At 39.2% G+C, this 15,121-nt stretch overlaps 1 protein-coding gene across 2 annotated transcripts; it reads left to right on the top strand.

Moving 5' to 3' along the window:
* Positions 1-459: 459 nt before the first annotated feature.
* Positions 460-6,199, top strand: spns3 (SPNS lysolipid transporter 3, sphingosine-1-phosphate (putative)). Of its 2 annotated transcripts, none has more exons than XM_067494765.1 (13): positions 460-608; positions 1,524-1,770; positions 1,868-1,933; positions 2,256-2,392; positions 2,666-2,817; positions 3,006-3,072; positions 3,166-3,308; positions 3,604-3,756; positions 3,859-4,048; positions 4,531-4,596; positions 4,684-4,782; positions 4,878-5,055; positions 5,623-6,199. In XM_067494765.1, the coding sequence occupies exons 2-13, from the start codon at positions 1,545-1,547 to the stop codon at positions 5,706-5,708; spliced, it is 1,563 nt and encodes a 520-aa protein (XP_067350866.1). In that variant the 5' UTR covers positions 460-608; positions 1,524-1,544; the 3' UTR covers positions 5,709-6,199. The 2 variants fall into 2 exon arrangements, with proteins under 2 accessions (XP_067350866.1, XP_067350867.1); XM_067494766.1 differs by lacking the exon at positions 460-608 and adding an exon at positions 1,299-1,417.
* Positions 6,200-15,121: the final 8,922 nt, after the last annotated feature.

The following is a 15,121-nucleotide window of genomic DNA, read 5'->3' on the forward strand; positions in this document are numbered from 1 at the left end:
AACCCAACCTAATATACTATCTGCTATACAATCTGCACATTCAGTATGACTGCACAGGTGAAACATCAATGTTTAGCATGCCACTAAACCAACTTGGTGCAGAGAACCACCAAAACACATCTATAACACCTGCAAACTTAACTACATTAAAAAAACAAGATTTATTTTTCAAGTCCTTTCTTGAGAAGTCTAGAAAGCATATTAATAATGGAATAGAATTGCCTTTATCAGGATGGAAGTTAAAATGTATTTTTAAAAGGTTATTTTAAGTAAATATCACTAATAATTACAGCATATTATTACTACTATTATCAACATTAACATTTCTCACCTATTAAAAGAATGAATTGATAAAAAAGAAAGAAAGAAAAAAATAAAAATATTTACAGCATTATATCACAATAGACATGTTTGAGAAAGCATATGACCAATTTAGAGTGGGCTGGGCATTTCACTAACTCAATATATCTTGAGGCATCTTCACACTGAGTTATTTGTTAACTTCTTCAAGCCTCAGAGAGACAATGGCAGCTGCACTCTCCCTTTAAAAACTGCAAATATGAATTAAACTGAGAACATTATACAATCAAGACTTTATCAACGGTTAGGTGAGGTTTTTATTTGCTTTTTCTCTAACGTGTTCTTTATGACAATTTTAACAGCTATTTTAACAAAAATTCACGTATAAAAAACGCGTTCTTTCAGCAAACATGTTCACAGTGAAGCTGTATTGAACTGTGGTGTTCAGAGACAAAACTATGCACATATGGTCTCCTTGTTTTTAGAGCAGTACACATGGTGACACTTTTTTAGTTCACTTCTGCAGAAAGTAACACTGCTGCAGCATAACATGGTTCCTAACATTAACAGAGGCAAAGCACCAGATTTGAAATAATCTTCAAAAATGCTGTAATTTACAATTAGCTTTTATGTCTTCAACCTTTCTTAAATTGTTCATTTAGAATGTGAGTAATGAAAGCTTTAATGATGTTTCTTTTTTAGTTTACAATGTTTTCTAGGATTCTTAATTGTACACAGACATCATATCAATAAACTAATTTATTTTTAAACATAATGTAACCTATATTCTTTACATTACCAGCCAATAATTGTCTACTGTTTGGCCACAATGGTGTTTTGATGTGTTGTAAGAAGTAGCTAAAAAATAGTTACACAAAATCATCCTTCTGCTTTCTTGGTCACTTTGAGACAGTTTCACATTGTGCGCTTACAGTGTTGCGTAATTGCCTTTGGTGTCATGTAAGTATTTCCACAAACTGCCAAACATTACATTTACGGCACATGATTTCAAAAGCAACGCATAAGAAATATATAGACTGCATGCCATTAGCTCTATAGATGATAGGTTTCCATGTGTTAAGTTTCAGTGTGGTTGTCTGAGGTTAATGAAATTGAGGTTTGTTACAAAACTACTGTGCACATGCTGCAACATTATCATCTTTGGTGAGATTGCAGTGGGTATATTAGCTTCTACAACTCAATCTCACGTTTTCTACTTCCAGGCGACCACAGAGCTGCTTACTATGGAGCCGGAGGGATCTGTGACTACCCTCCAGGACAGACCAGAACCTCGATGGAGTGTGGGCTCCAGTTGGAGTCTACACTATGGCTCATTTGCAAACAGCCTTGCATCTCTTACACCAAAGTCCGAGGAAAAACCCCCTGTGTCAACTAGACATGCCTACATAACTGTAGCTGTGCTTTGCTATATCAATCTGCTGAATTACATGGAACGGTACACAATAGCAGGTTAGATAAGATGTTGTGCACATATGACAGCAAGCTGTCAATAAACAATATTTACTGAATTCAATTTGGTGGGGCTTGCTTTTGTTTTTGTTTACAGGTGTGCTTTCTGACATTCAGAAGTTCTTTGATATACGTGACAGCACATCTGCACTTCTGCAGACAGGTAATAACTTACGTCTCCTTGACAGATGCGCACACACAACTTTGTCTTTGAGAGATTGTGAAATATACTTTTCACACCTCTCACATTGGTTGACACCCATGTGTAGAACTGTATCGCAGAGCAAAAATATAAAATTAGACATACACACAAGTGTGATACACTTTGGCCTGTGGTTCTAAATTAGTGAGAAATCATTGTTTGGATTGCTTATGTCCTTGCAGGGCTTGTATTTTAAAAGGTTTAAATGTAAATCTTCATTTGGTATTAATGAAAAAGTGAGTCAGCACCAAAAAAATAAAATATATAATTATTGTGCTTACAGTTTTCATCTGCAGCTTCTTACTTCTGGCCCCTCTTTTTGGATACCTTGGGGACCGCTACAACCGAAAATACATCATGATTGGTGGTTTATGTGTGTGGCTTGGGACTGCAGCCGGAAGCTCTTTTGTCACTGGGTCTGTAAGTACACTATAGGGGCCTTCATGTACAATAGACGAGAAGCATAAACCAAGAAACAAAAAAGCAACAGGGTTGAAGTGACATGATGTCACTTCCTGTTGCTACATTTTTTTCTTCCTCTATTGTTTTGTCTTAGCCTGCATTTACTCACCGTATGAAAATTGCCCTGAATTGCAAGGAATAAAATATTAAATGAGCAGCGAAATAGTTTTTTGACACTGATCCATGCTGATATGTTCCTATGATGCTGCTTGTCCTTGTTCTTGTCCTCAGTACTTCTGGCTTCTGATGCTGTTGCGAGCCCTTGTTGGGATTGGAGAGGCCAGCTACTCCACTATTGCTCCCACCATCATCGGTGACCTGTTCGTTGGACGTCAACGAAGCATTGTGATCAGTGTGTTCTACATCTTTATCCCTGTTGGAAGGTTAGATACAAACTTTGCAGGTGTTAAGTGTTGTGGGCAGAATAAAAAGCTAATTGAAGAATGTGGATGATTGTTGCAGAGGATTTTTGTGACTTTGCCCTCACTGAATGTGTGTCGTATTGTGAGAAAGCCAGATTCCATGAAGCACCTAAACGCAGAAAACATATGGGCTTTTTTTATGTCTCCAGTGGTCTTGGCTACATAACAGGGGCAGGGTGTGCTACTCTTACAGGGGACTGGCGCTGGGCTCTCAGGGTGAGAACATTGTGGTTTTTACTAATGTAAATGGTAATTTATTACTGATTAATCCAAAATGAGCTAATTTTGACATGCTTTCTGTGTTATCAGATCACCCCTATCATGGGTTTTTTTGGATTGATCTTGCTGGTCTTCTTATGCCCTAACCCACCCAGAGGTGCTGCAGAAACCCATGGAGAGGGCGTTTCAGGGCAGAGCTCTTACCTAGAGGACCTTAAGTATCTTCTTAGAAAGTAAGGCATAGAGTTAATACTGGTAAAATAATATATCCTGGACAATAGATTTTTATTTTTTTTTAAAAACAGCGGATCAGTAAACATTACTGAAATGTATCCCTTAATTTTGTTATTGAAGAGTTGTTACCATGATATATTGAGATGGATTGGATGTTTGTTGGACTGTGTACAGTAATAGGATCGGTGTTTCCGAATCATCTCCAACATATTTTGGTAGATTAAACTGTATCGCAGAATGTCTGCAGATATGTTCACCGTATTTATAAACCTTTTTTTGTTACCCTGACCTTAGTAAAAGTTACCTGTGGTCTACATCTGGACTGACAGCTCTGGCCTTCCTCACTGGAGCCCTGGCTTTCTGGATGCCCACCTTTCTTTCCAGAGCTCAGGTCACTCAGGGGCTCCGACCGCCATGCACCACTGACCAATGTAACACCACAGACAGGTGCAGCATGACTTTTGACCGGCATCAATATACATTCACATATTGTCTTTCAAAACTGCCACAAAGTTTTAAGAAAGCTGTCTGCCTCTGCTCCCTTTACAGCTATATCTTTGGTGCTGTGACGTTAGTGACGGGCATTCTGGGTGGGGTTCTTGGCACACGATTTTCCCTATGGTTTAGGGATAAGGTTCCAAATGTCGACCCACTCATCTGTGCAGTGGGCATGATTGGATCGGTCCCCTCTCTCTTCATCACCATCTTTGTGGCATCATTAAATATTCCAACTACTTACGTAAGAGACAAACTTGTGTCTTTTGTGCTAATGTCATGTTGCTAAAAGAGCATGTTTGTAGATATGTTTGAAGAGATGGCAAACTTAGGTCTGTCAGTCAGTCAAAACAATTTAGACCAGATGTGAAACAACAAATACTGGCTGAACTTTGGAATGATTTTCTCCAGACAACAATGGTCACCTGAGATTAAATACTGCATTCACAGTTTAGAGTTTTAGGAAAATGTCTTCTCAGCTAGACTGTTGGATTGACATGAAATCGGGCTCACACAGACCCCTGCCCACCCCCTCAAAACACTTAGTCCAGTGACATCAAATTGTCAGGAACTTTTGATAAAAAAAAAAAAAAAACACCTGCAAAATAGTGAACACTGGAAAGCAATTGTTAAAAAAATCAATCTGTTAGTTCATTATGTGATTAATTAATAATTAACTGGTCAGCTAATTATTTGCTTTACTGGGTGTCAAATGTCTCATTTCAGGTGTTTATTTTCTTTGGGGAATTATTTCTATCACTGAACTGGGCTGTCCTAACCGATATGCTGCTGGTGAGTTTGAATGCTTGGGTAAGAAAACAGAAAACAGTCTGGTGACAGCTGAAACTTATGTGTTGTTTTATGTTACTTTTGCTTCAGTATATTGTTGTACCAACCAGAAGGTCAACAGCCGAGGCTCTCCAGATTACAGTGGGTCATCTCCTGGGTGATGCTGGGAGTCCTTACCTAATAGGAATAGTAAGAAATAGTTCTACTTTGAGTGTATTGTTTCAGTAGTACTTCTGTTGAGATGGACTGTAACTTTTTCTGTCTTTAATTTTGTGCACCATTAGATCTCTGATGCTATAAACAATGCCAAACCTACACAAACAAATGCTGACTGGAGCTTCCAAAGTCTGAAGTATAGCCTCCTGCTCTGCCCATTTGTCGGCATCCTGGGTGGACTGTTTTTTCTCATGACCTCCCTTTACATCACTGAAGACAGGAAGACAGCTCAGCTATTGGTTGAAGGTACTGAAAATGGGTAGCTACTGCCTTTTATTCATATCACAGCAACAAAACGTTAACACCAAATGGCAATGCTCCATGGTTATGGCTCCTGTGAAACACTTTACAAAGTTTTACATGTCCTTTGAGCTTTAATTTCATGCTAAAATCAGCCCGTTTGATTTTGAGAACATTACAACGTTACATACATGTTGAAATGAACATGTGAGAGAACGCTCCTCCTTATGTGGTGAATAACAAATTCCCCTTATGTGCACACATGCCCCAGTAACACACTGACAGGCCACTTTTAGGACGCTCAGAGGCAGAGATGTCAACAACATGTTTGTTTGGATCTGAGCTGACATCACGTGTTTATTCACATCTTTATTCTGCTGAAACAGGGCTTGATTTAGCTGGCATCTAAATAAGGGTTGGGTCTGTGGCCTGACATACATTTGTCTAATACTGAACCACCACCGAGGGATTATTTACCACTAAGTTGCAACTGTCATTTTCATAAATAACAAGTTCAACTGCTCCCTATTTTGATTTAAAATGTTTAAAACATGTACGTGTGTGTGTTACCAGAAAATACCCCACCACAGCAGGGTCCTGCACCTGAGCCCTCCATGGAACTAAGCAACAGGAGTAGAGCAGAAGAAAAAGAGCCATGATGTTAATTTCTATGTAAATATCTGAAGTTAAGTTAAAAGCTACAGTTGTGGAGAAACAATATATATTGGAGCTGACCTGAAGCAGTTATGTTTTTGGCTACATGCTCTTAGAAGATTTGTCAGTCACACTGATAAACGGTCTAATGCTGTTTTTAAAGGGTTCCCCTGGTCTCTCAGGTTTATTACAGTGTTTTTTATATTGTAGAATAAATGACTTTTTATTTTTTTTATTTTTATTTTTTTTTTGCCCAAAATGTAACCCAGAGAGCTGTAGAATCTGAGAAAATGTTTACCAAGTGGAAAAGCAAACATGGACATTTTACAGTCAGAATCTGTTAGTCTTCTTTCTCATGATAACACCTCAGTTGAATTTCATAGTGGAGGCAGGTTACTATTGTCCTGTTAACACTGGTAATTCCATTGCACTGTTAATGCTTGAATATTCTGAATGAAAATGCTGTTTTTCAATAAATTTTCCAACAAAACTCTCACTAAGTATTCAAAATCCTGTCCCACTAATGGTCTCCTGTTCCAACTTCTGGAAGTATTATTATTATTATTATTATTATTATTATTATTATTATTATTATTATTATTATTATTATTATTATTATTATTATTATTACTACTACTTTTCTTACTTTACAATCTTGATGTCACCAGCTAATAACATCAGTCCCTCAATAAACCCTAACAAGTGAGCTGTTATTTCATCAAGACAGGCTTTTATTTAGTTTTACATACTTAAAAACAGCACAGAATGTTGACATTTTAAAGTCATAAATAACACAAAAAATCCTGTAAGAAGAAACAAGGCATTAGCTGACTCATCAAAAAATAAATATCATTATATGTTCCTATTACAATATAAAATATACAGCTGATGAAACTTTTGTTAATATTGCCCAGCCCCGAGATAACTGCTTCACTGACACCACCTCAGTTCTCTTGAATTTTGCTGACATTTATCAGTACTCACATGGTTGATTTAAATCTCTCCGACAGAGTCTTGTTTTCAGACAGACTTGCTGAATTTGAAGTGTTAGTTTTGAGGATCATCAAATGAAGTTTTCCAGATAGGAATCCCCCAACTAGCAAGCAGCTGCTGTTTCATAATGCGGACCCTCTTGTTCTTATTAGGACCCTCCGGTCCTCATTAGGATCAGGCGTGACCACAACATATGTCTATAATAGAGTTAAAGATGGATTTTTATTATGTTCTATACAGTTTGTAACAAATTCTGTTCCCATTACCCATTTCATGGTGGCTTCACTGAACGTGTCAACTCTGTTTGTTGTTTGCACTTTCTTAAAAGCCTTTATATTCCATTTCACCTCCACAAGATGGCGTAGCTGTATTTCTTTAAAAAAAATGCAATTATTCATATTCTAATTCATCATGGAATCGTGGAAGGTCATGGTACAATGGATTTTTGCTGCATAATGTTCATAATGTTCTACTGTAACAGCCCTTATAACTATTGCAGCACTATTACATGTACTGATCCAGCCATAAATTCATACACCATTTGGCCACAACATTAATACCACTTGGTGGTGTTAATATAAAACTATGACTTGTTTTTTTTTAATTGTTATGAAATAAATAAATGCTGATGTATCATTATAGGTTAACCAGCCATCAGCACATAAAGTGGTTAAAATCTGCTCCTTTTTTACAAACTGTGACCTTTGACCCTTATTTATTTAATAATTACTGTACATGATTTGCCATAATTACAATTATCAGAGTTGTTAAAAATACATTATTTTCATACTGGAGTACTTTACTTTTGGATATTAAGCAAAATTAAGAAAAGCTGCTTAGTACTTTTACTTGAGCTACAATTCACCTTAACGTTTAGGTCAATAGCTGCAGTTTTACTTGAGCACTGAGTTTGTATATTTCCAACACCTTTACACACAGTGTTTTACAGTTTGCTGTGTATAGGGCTGTGTAGCTGTAGAATGGCCCCACTGACCTTTGTTCTCCATTAAATTATTAATTATTAATTAAGATGTTAGTAAGAAGGTGCAGAACTTTAAGTACTTAGGGTCAATGGTTCTGAACAACAGAGAGTGGGGAAAAGAGGTGAAGAGGCGACTGCAAGCAGGTTGGAAGGGGTGGAGAAAAGTGTCAGGGGTGTTGTATAATAAAAGAGTATCAGCGAGAATGAAAGGAAAGATGTTCAAGATGCTGGTGAGACCAGCGATTTGTACAGCTTAGCGAATGCCAAGACTTACTCACTACAATGACTAACTAACTAACAAAACAACATTTTGACTGACTGACGCACTGAAAAGGTTATCAAGCTGGTGGTTGGGAAAAAATGAACAAGAATGTGGACAACAGGATACATGGGGAGACACACTAGGAACAAACAATGGGAATGAGAGTCCTTATAAAACAAAAAAGGTGATATGAATCAGGTGTGTTGACCGGTGCCAGCTGAGGAGCGGAAAGCCAAGACGGACTGGAAAAAGACTGGGGTGGAACTGAGTGGGGGAAGCCTCAGCTGGCGGGAAGGAGAACTGCAGGGAGACATTCAGACAAGATGAAAATACAAAAGACACAGGAACAAATTAATTTAGATGTTTTGGAGATAAAGTCAGAGATGCCAGATTGAGGGGGTTCGGACATATTCAGAGGAGAAACTGTGAATATATCAGTAGAAGGATGCTGAGGTTGGAGCTGCCAGGCAGGAGGTCTAGAGGAAGACCAAAGAGGAGATTTATGGATGTAGTGAGAGAGGACATGAAGTTAGTTGGTGTGAGAGAAGAGGATGCAGAGGACAGGGTTAGATGGAGGCACATGATTCGCTGTGGCGACCCCTGAAAGGGAAAGAAGAATTAGTCAGTGTTAATGGTGGAGTTGAGCAGTGTATATGTATAAGCAAAGTTACACACAGTTTGTCAAATAGTTAAGTTTTTTGGACGTAAAAAGCAATTTAGCCTTTTACAAGCGAGGAACACAAAGGAAAAAAATCAAACCTGAAAGAAAAAGGCAGGCGATTGAAAGCATTGCTTTTTACACTGCAGTAAACAATCTTACATATAAATCAGGCTAGCTTAGAAAAAGTGGTTCAAACTAATAAAATGACCCAATTAACAACTGTAATTTCTTCACAGATCACACTCAGCATTGGTTTAGTATGCAATGGGCATCATTATCTGTGGGTGGATACTACCTGCCAGGTATCGAATGGTAAAATGCCTAACACTGTCGGTACAATTCTAAATACATATACACAGACACAGAGGAGAGATCAAAATTAAAAATGCACCAGTTTTGAGCCATAAGTTGTGCTAACATGACATACAGGACATATTTACACACTTTAGTATAACAGCAGCTTGTTTAATTTCTAAGCTGTTAAGACAACTACTGTGGTGTTTGATAACCTCAGGTCAAGCCTAATGTTGCATCCTAACATTGCTTGGTACTGCCAGTCTCTATTGTTTTGTACTTGAGTAAAGCATTGCAGGGAGGTCAAAAGCCAATGCCCTTGTCACCCTCATGTACAAGGTCATGGAATAGTTAGACAATGTCAATAAAATGGAATCTATTCATCCAGTTCTGATCCAATATTACCTATTAAAGTGTTGAAACTGTCAACTGAACTGGATGCAAGCTGTACGTCAAGGATGCTAAGCCATTGTCACAACTTTCATCGCTTTATTGTGGAATTCCTTGGTATTTCCGCTTGTATGTGAACATTTCAGCCTCAAGCTTGTCATATTCCAGAAGTTATGTGGTTACCAAGTATGCTGAGGGAATAGAAAGGATAGGGGGGCATGTATGCAGAATAACAAGCAGGCACACAAACACTAAAAGGTATGTGGAAAACATTCTACTGGTAACAGTTCAACCTGTAATTAAAACACAATAGGTATTGTGCGCCATGTTTTCCAGCATTTTATCTGCATACCTCTCCGTTTCCCCTGTCGACCCTGGCTGTACAGGAAACTGTCACAATGGCTAATAAATTGTCCGGCCGATCAATGAGGGAGCCGGGAACCACAGGGAGAGAGCCGGATGCAGTCAGTGTTTACTCAGGGATGGGGAACATTTTAGTCGTGCTTCAGACACACAACACAACACACTAATACATTCCATTTGGGACCAGCCTTCAATCAGAATGGTGTCATGATATCAGTAACAACCAGAAAAGGGCTCATGTGGATCAAGCGAATTTCTTGAAAAAGAAGAGGCAGCTTATCTACTCTGTGTTCGTGATGTTCTCACCCTTCCACAGATGAGCTGCAGAACAACGATAAGAGTAGTCAAACCACATTTGTGGATGTGACGTTTTACTCTTACCTTATCGCCAGCAAACTGCCACGGTGACATGACATCATAGAGAGGAAGAGCCTTCTCCACCCTTTGCACCGCCCCTTATTTGGACAATTACATCATGTGGGCCTTCCTATCGTTATACCTCAGGGCAAATATATATTTCATGTATTTCTGTTGGTTGCAGAAAAATAATGCCGGAAATAAATGAAAGTGTTAAAAAGAAGGAAGGATTATTATTTATATGCCACCACTGGAGTGTTGGTGTTATTTCTAGAAACTGCACAGCTTTTCTGTTTATGTGATGGGTGGCGTTGAGATGCGTTGATTGGACTTTTGGGGGGGGTAATTAGCACATGCAAGATTTAGAGAATTGTTAGCATTAATTAACACAGGAGTTTGGTGATTGTAATTGCACATAAGTCAGTTGAAGTCAAAGAGGAAAAAAAATCACTAGAAGAAAAACATCAATGGGGGAGAAGTTTTATTTTAAGTTGCTTTTGAATGAACATGTATCATATCGAAATGGGAACAACTGCTCATGTTTGTGTGGGAATGCGATAATACGCTCTATAGTAGATCGGTCACATTTTTTTCCCCAGTGTCATGCAAGTAACTTTGTCTGGAGAAGGGAATACAAATGTGGATAGCAACAAAAATGCCGCCAAATGTGAGGTCTGCACAATAATGGCATATGCATATTCTGGTCCTATGTATTTAGCATTCCTTTCTCAGAGGCTTGCTGCATGCTGGGTTGGAGAGAGAGCTGATTCACAGACACAGCAATGGCAATAGGGTAATTACAAAGACCCATGCAGCCTATAAATATGAGCTGCAGCACCACATAGATTTGGTCTCGCTGCAAGTCATCCTCTGCCACATAGGAACTCATATTTCTCCAATTTGGCAGAGCTTGATGTGAGTTTTTCAGTTGCATAAAGAAAGCAGCTGGAGGAAAATGTGTCAAACAAAAGAGATCAATCCGGTGATACAGAGGCAGACTGTGGACTTGACCTCTTCTACCTTCCAGACAGATCAACTCAAAATGATGACCCAGGACCAAGGAATTGTCCTAGAGCCGTCATATTAATAATTAAAAGACCAGATAGAAGACGTTGTCTCGGCCCATGAACTGAACTCTATATTTAGAATCTGCTTTCTTTCTGCCTCTTGCTGGTCTGTTGTACACTATAGCCCCCAGATCAGACTTCCAAAGAGAGGAGACATCAGGCCAGATCTATTCAAATCCTCAGCTGCTCTGACGTCAGACATTCTGTTGCTTGAGTTTGGAAGAGTACACAGCGTGCTAGCCCCAGCAAGCTCCTGGAGGGGGGTGATAGCTGTAGCAAGCTCCTGGAGGGGGGTGATAGCTCCAGCAAGCTACTGTCAGACACAGACAGTCCAAGGGTCAGGAGGTCATAGTGGATGAGAAAATGTCAGCATGGCAGAGCCCACACCTTAACACTGACCACAGCCCAGACGGCTCCAGCTCAAAAAACAAATGTGTGTGAGGGGAGTGTAAGTAGGGTGGTCCAGTGCCACCAGACATCATTGAGGGAAGTATCCCCTTAAGTCAAAAGCCACTGTTTCAAACATGCATTGATGATAACATCTTAGACTTAAGGTAGTCTCTTGTTGGGTACATCATTTAGATATACATTTACATTTAGTCTCTGGGCAGATGCTTTAATCCAAAGCGAATCTGAAGTGAGTGTTTTAGTACAGATTGTTTCTCTTTAATGAGATCTGTGCAAAATAGGATTTTAGGACATAGAACAGACAGGAGTCTTTTTTCTTAAAGTGATTAGGAAGTAGCAGGCTACAGAAAGGGCTACGTTTATGTTGTCACTTCTGTAGAGGTGATCTTACCCATTCCAAAAAGTGTCCACTCTAGAGATCGTTGTATGATGAACACTGAACATTTATTGTATTCCACATTTCTCAACCTACAACGGACGAATTCCACAAACACGTTCACAAATCAGTTCCATCAAACAAGTTTCTCAAAGCGATTCCTAAATCCACAGAACCCGGTCAGAAACCGTGTGCCTCCACAGCTACATACTGAACCTTTCACTTCTACCTTGTTGCGGTCCCCACTATCTTAGGCAGGTCCTTTGCTCCAGTTACTGTCTCTCTTCTAGTCCCCGTCTGTTCCTTTCAATAGCTGAGCTGAATTCACTGCCTCTCTAGTAACAAACTATTGTATGCATTGTTTCCTTGACAACGTTTAAATATTTTTTAAGATAAACTACAAAGGCAAACTATAAAGGCAAAGCCCTATAAAGTCATTAATGATATCATCAGTACACTTATACTTCTTAATCTAATTAACAGGGAAACCCTGGTTGGCTCATACAACCAGAGCTTATTGTTTAGGGACTAAAGCTGTTTAAAAGTCACTATATTTACTATAGAAAGAGATACAAAGGAGAAAATTGTTAGATGACAAAATATGAACTCGATAAATATAAGTTGTTGGACACAAAAGTGCAACTGGTTGGTTTTTTTCAGCTGAACCAAACATTGGTGAACTGCTCATTCTCCTTCAGTATCTTTACCATACATAGTGTACTCGGAAAACTGGGATGCTTCAGTCTTAGTACAGGAAAAGGAAGTGTGTCTATTTTACTGTCAAAAACTTGGCTTTTCAAAGAAGCAGGGAATAACAGCTTCACAAATTTTGGTTTAAACTTAACTGAACATGCTTGAATAGTTGCTTGTCACTGCTTAATTACACTAAAAACCCCAGGATCCACTGTTTGCTTCTGTCATCCTCATGAGCTAAAGAGGCTGAGACGTGTTAACCAGAAGCACAGCTGATAGACACACGTGTCTGTGGGACATTTAAACTTTACTGGCAAGTAACGCAGAAAGAGAGTCGTCCTTATCGTCCTGCGGGTGCTGCGCTCAGCGATTAGCAGGTTATCTCCCATCCTCTCCTGGAGGCTTGGCCCTGAGCTGAGACAGGAAGGAAGGCTGGGGCAGTGACTCAGTGGCTCCGGGCCACATAGCAGAATAATGCAAGAGATAGTTCCAGCACCAAGCCATTCTGCACGATGGAAAAACACACAGGATCCCACAGACATGACCGGCATATCAAACATATCCCAAAGAAAGAGGAGGGGAGCTGGGGGCTCCAGAGAGGGAGACAGGAACAACTGTTTACTGGGGCTCCCTCCTAGGCCCTCAGCATGAGACCACTGGCTGGTTTGGCGCTCTTCTCTTTCCTGTATCTTCTTATCCTGGATGTCAGTCTGCAGTGTTACAAAAAGCAATTCTTGTCACTATCACTTGATCATTTTCAGCTGAGCCTGCCAGGCTGCACTGCTTGCATCATTCTTTCCAGATTCAAACTGAGGGGATTTTTAGAGATCAAAGATATTGGGAAGTAAGTGGATGATTGCTGTGAAAGTAGTTCTGCAAAACAAAGGCTTTGACAAACTTTAGGTTCACTGGCAGGTTGCTCTCATTTCAGTTCAAATTAAACAATACAGGTCAACTGAGTGCATGTAAATGTGTTTAGACCACCAGTCTGATACCCTTGTGATGCCAAAGTGTTGCAGAGAAGAGCCAAGCAATCCTCCAGCCCTCTCCCTCATCGATGCCAGGACCCAGCCTTCCCTCTGAATTTGCTCAGCTCTTCACGACTTTAAATACAAACAAACCTCTTAATTTTATTTCAATTAAATGTTAATATAAATTGTTTCAGTGAAGAAAACTTCCCCGGGGTGTGCGTTACACGGTCGTTTCTAGGCTACCGAGTTCATCAGGAAAAGATCACATTGGCCAATGTCCCCTGTGGCTTTCAGCAAAATCGAAGGACACTTGTCAGGAAAGCGCCCCAGCACGCCCACCTTTCGTTATACGCTCAACTCTGTGCTCATGTTAAACCAACACCATGTCAGCTCTTGTCACCCTGCCTCTCACTTTTCTTTTAAAAATCATTGGTTCAGAATAATAAAATTCCCTTTACACTTCACTTTTTGTGACACACAGTTTGATCATGTTGAGGACACTTTTTTACATCTTGGCAAAGCCAAAACAGCTCTGTGTACACAGTGGAGTAGCAGAACGGCTCGCTAGAGATATTTTGGCTTCTTTTTGACAGAACACAGATGGCACAGGAACACTCATCTGCATGCAGGATTGGAACCTCTCCCAGCCATTCAGAAACAGGTAACTTCCCTTTTTAGACATCTTACAACTCTGGAGCTGCTATTAACACATCTTGTTTCAGAAGCTCATCTAAAAAGGATGTCATTCAAAACTGACTGAGGTATGAATGCTTAGCAGCATCAATAAAAGGAGCTCCTGTATATTCAGACTTTGTAAAGCATCAATGAATGATATTGGTAAAGTGAAGCTATGGACGCTGGTTGCTGTCAGATGTTTACAGAAATCATTGAACTGTCAAAGCTCTATCAGTTGCATTGCATTCAGTTCAGTTCATTTAAAACAACTGCTGTTGTGTTTTGTGTCAACATGTCCAGAATATGAGTAGTACAGGGAATCCCAGCAACAAGACATTTGCCTCGATATGTAGCAAAAGAGGAGCTAGAATTCTCTAAAAAGACATTTCCACTGTGCAGAGTTAGTTATTTCCAAATACGCAGCAGTTAACTGCTTTCCATAATATTTATTGCCACAAAAAAAATAAAGTAAAATATCAAGATACAGTTATACAGCATTTAATGCTGTTTTTATTTGTCACTATACTGTTAACTGTACCTATAAAATCTTTTTGCATTACGTTTGTGTCAAAGTAAAATGTTTCCTTAATCATTATTTTATTCCAATGAAGTCAGACTATTTTGAATGTAATTGCGCGTTTGATCATATACTGTGGGAATGATCCCATATTGTACCCAACAATGACATAGTCCATCCAAAAAAGCTCACCTGAAATGAAGGAAATAGCAAATTTGAAATCTATGATCTTCTTTAGCAGAGCCTGCTTCTTTACCTTTTCTCTCTGCTTGGACTTATAAGGCTCTAGTTATTTTGTTGTTTTCATTTGTACACAGTTAATCTTTAATGACAATTTCACAAGTTCCAAGCATGACTGTATTTGTTCAGACAATGTTTAAAAGCCGACTGTCAGCATAACAGGGATTTA

This window comes from Channa argus, chromosome 24 (genome assembly GCF_033026475.1).
Source record: "Channa argus isolate prfri chromosome 24, Channa argus male v1.0, whole genome shotgun sequence".
Classification (NCBI taxonomy): Eukaryota; Metazoa; Chordata; class Actinopteri; order Anabantiformes; family Channidae; genus Channa; species Channa argus.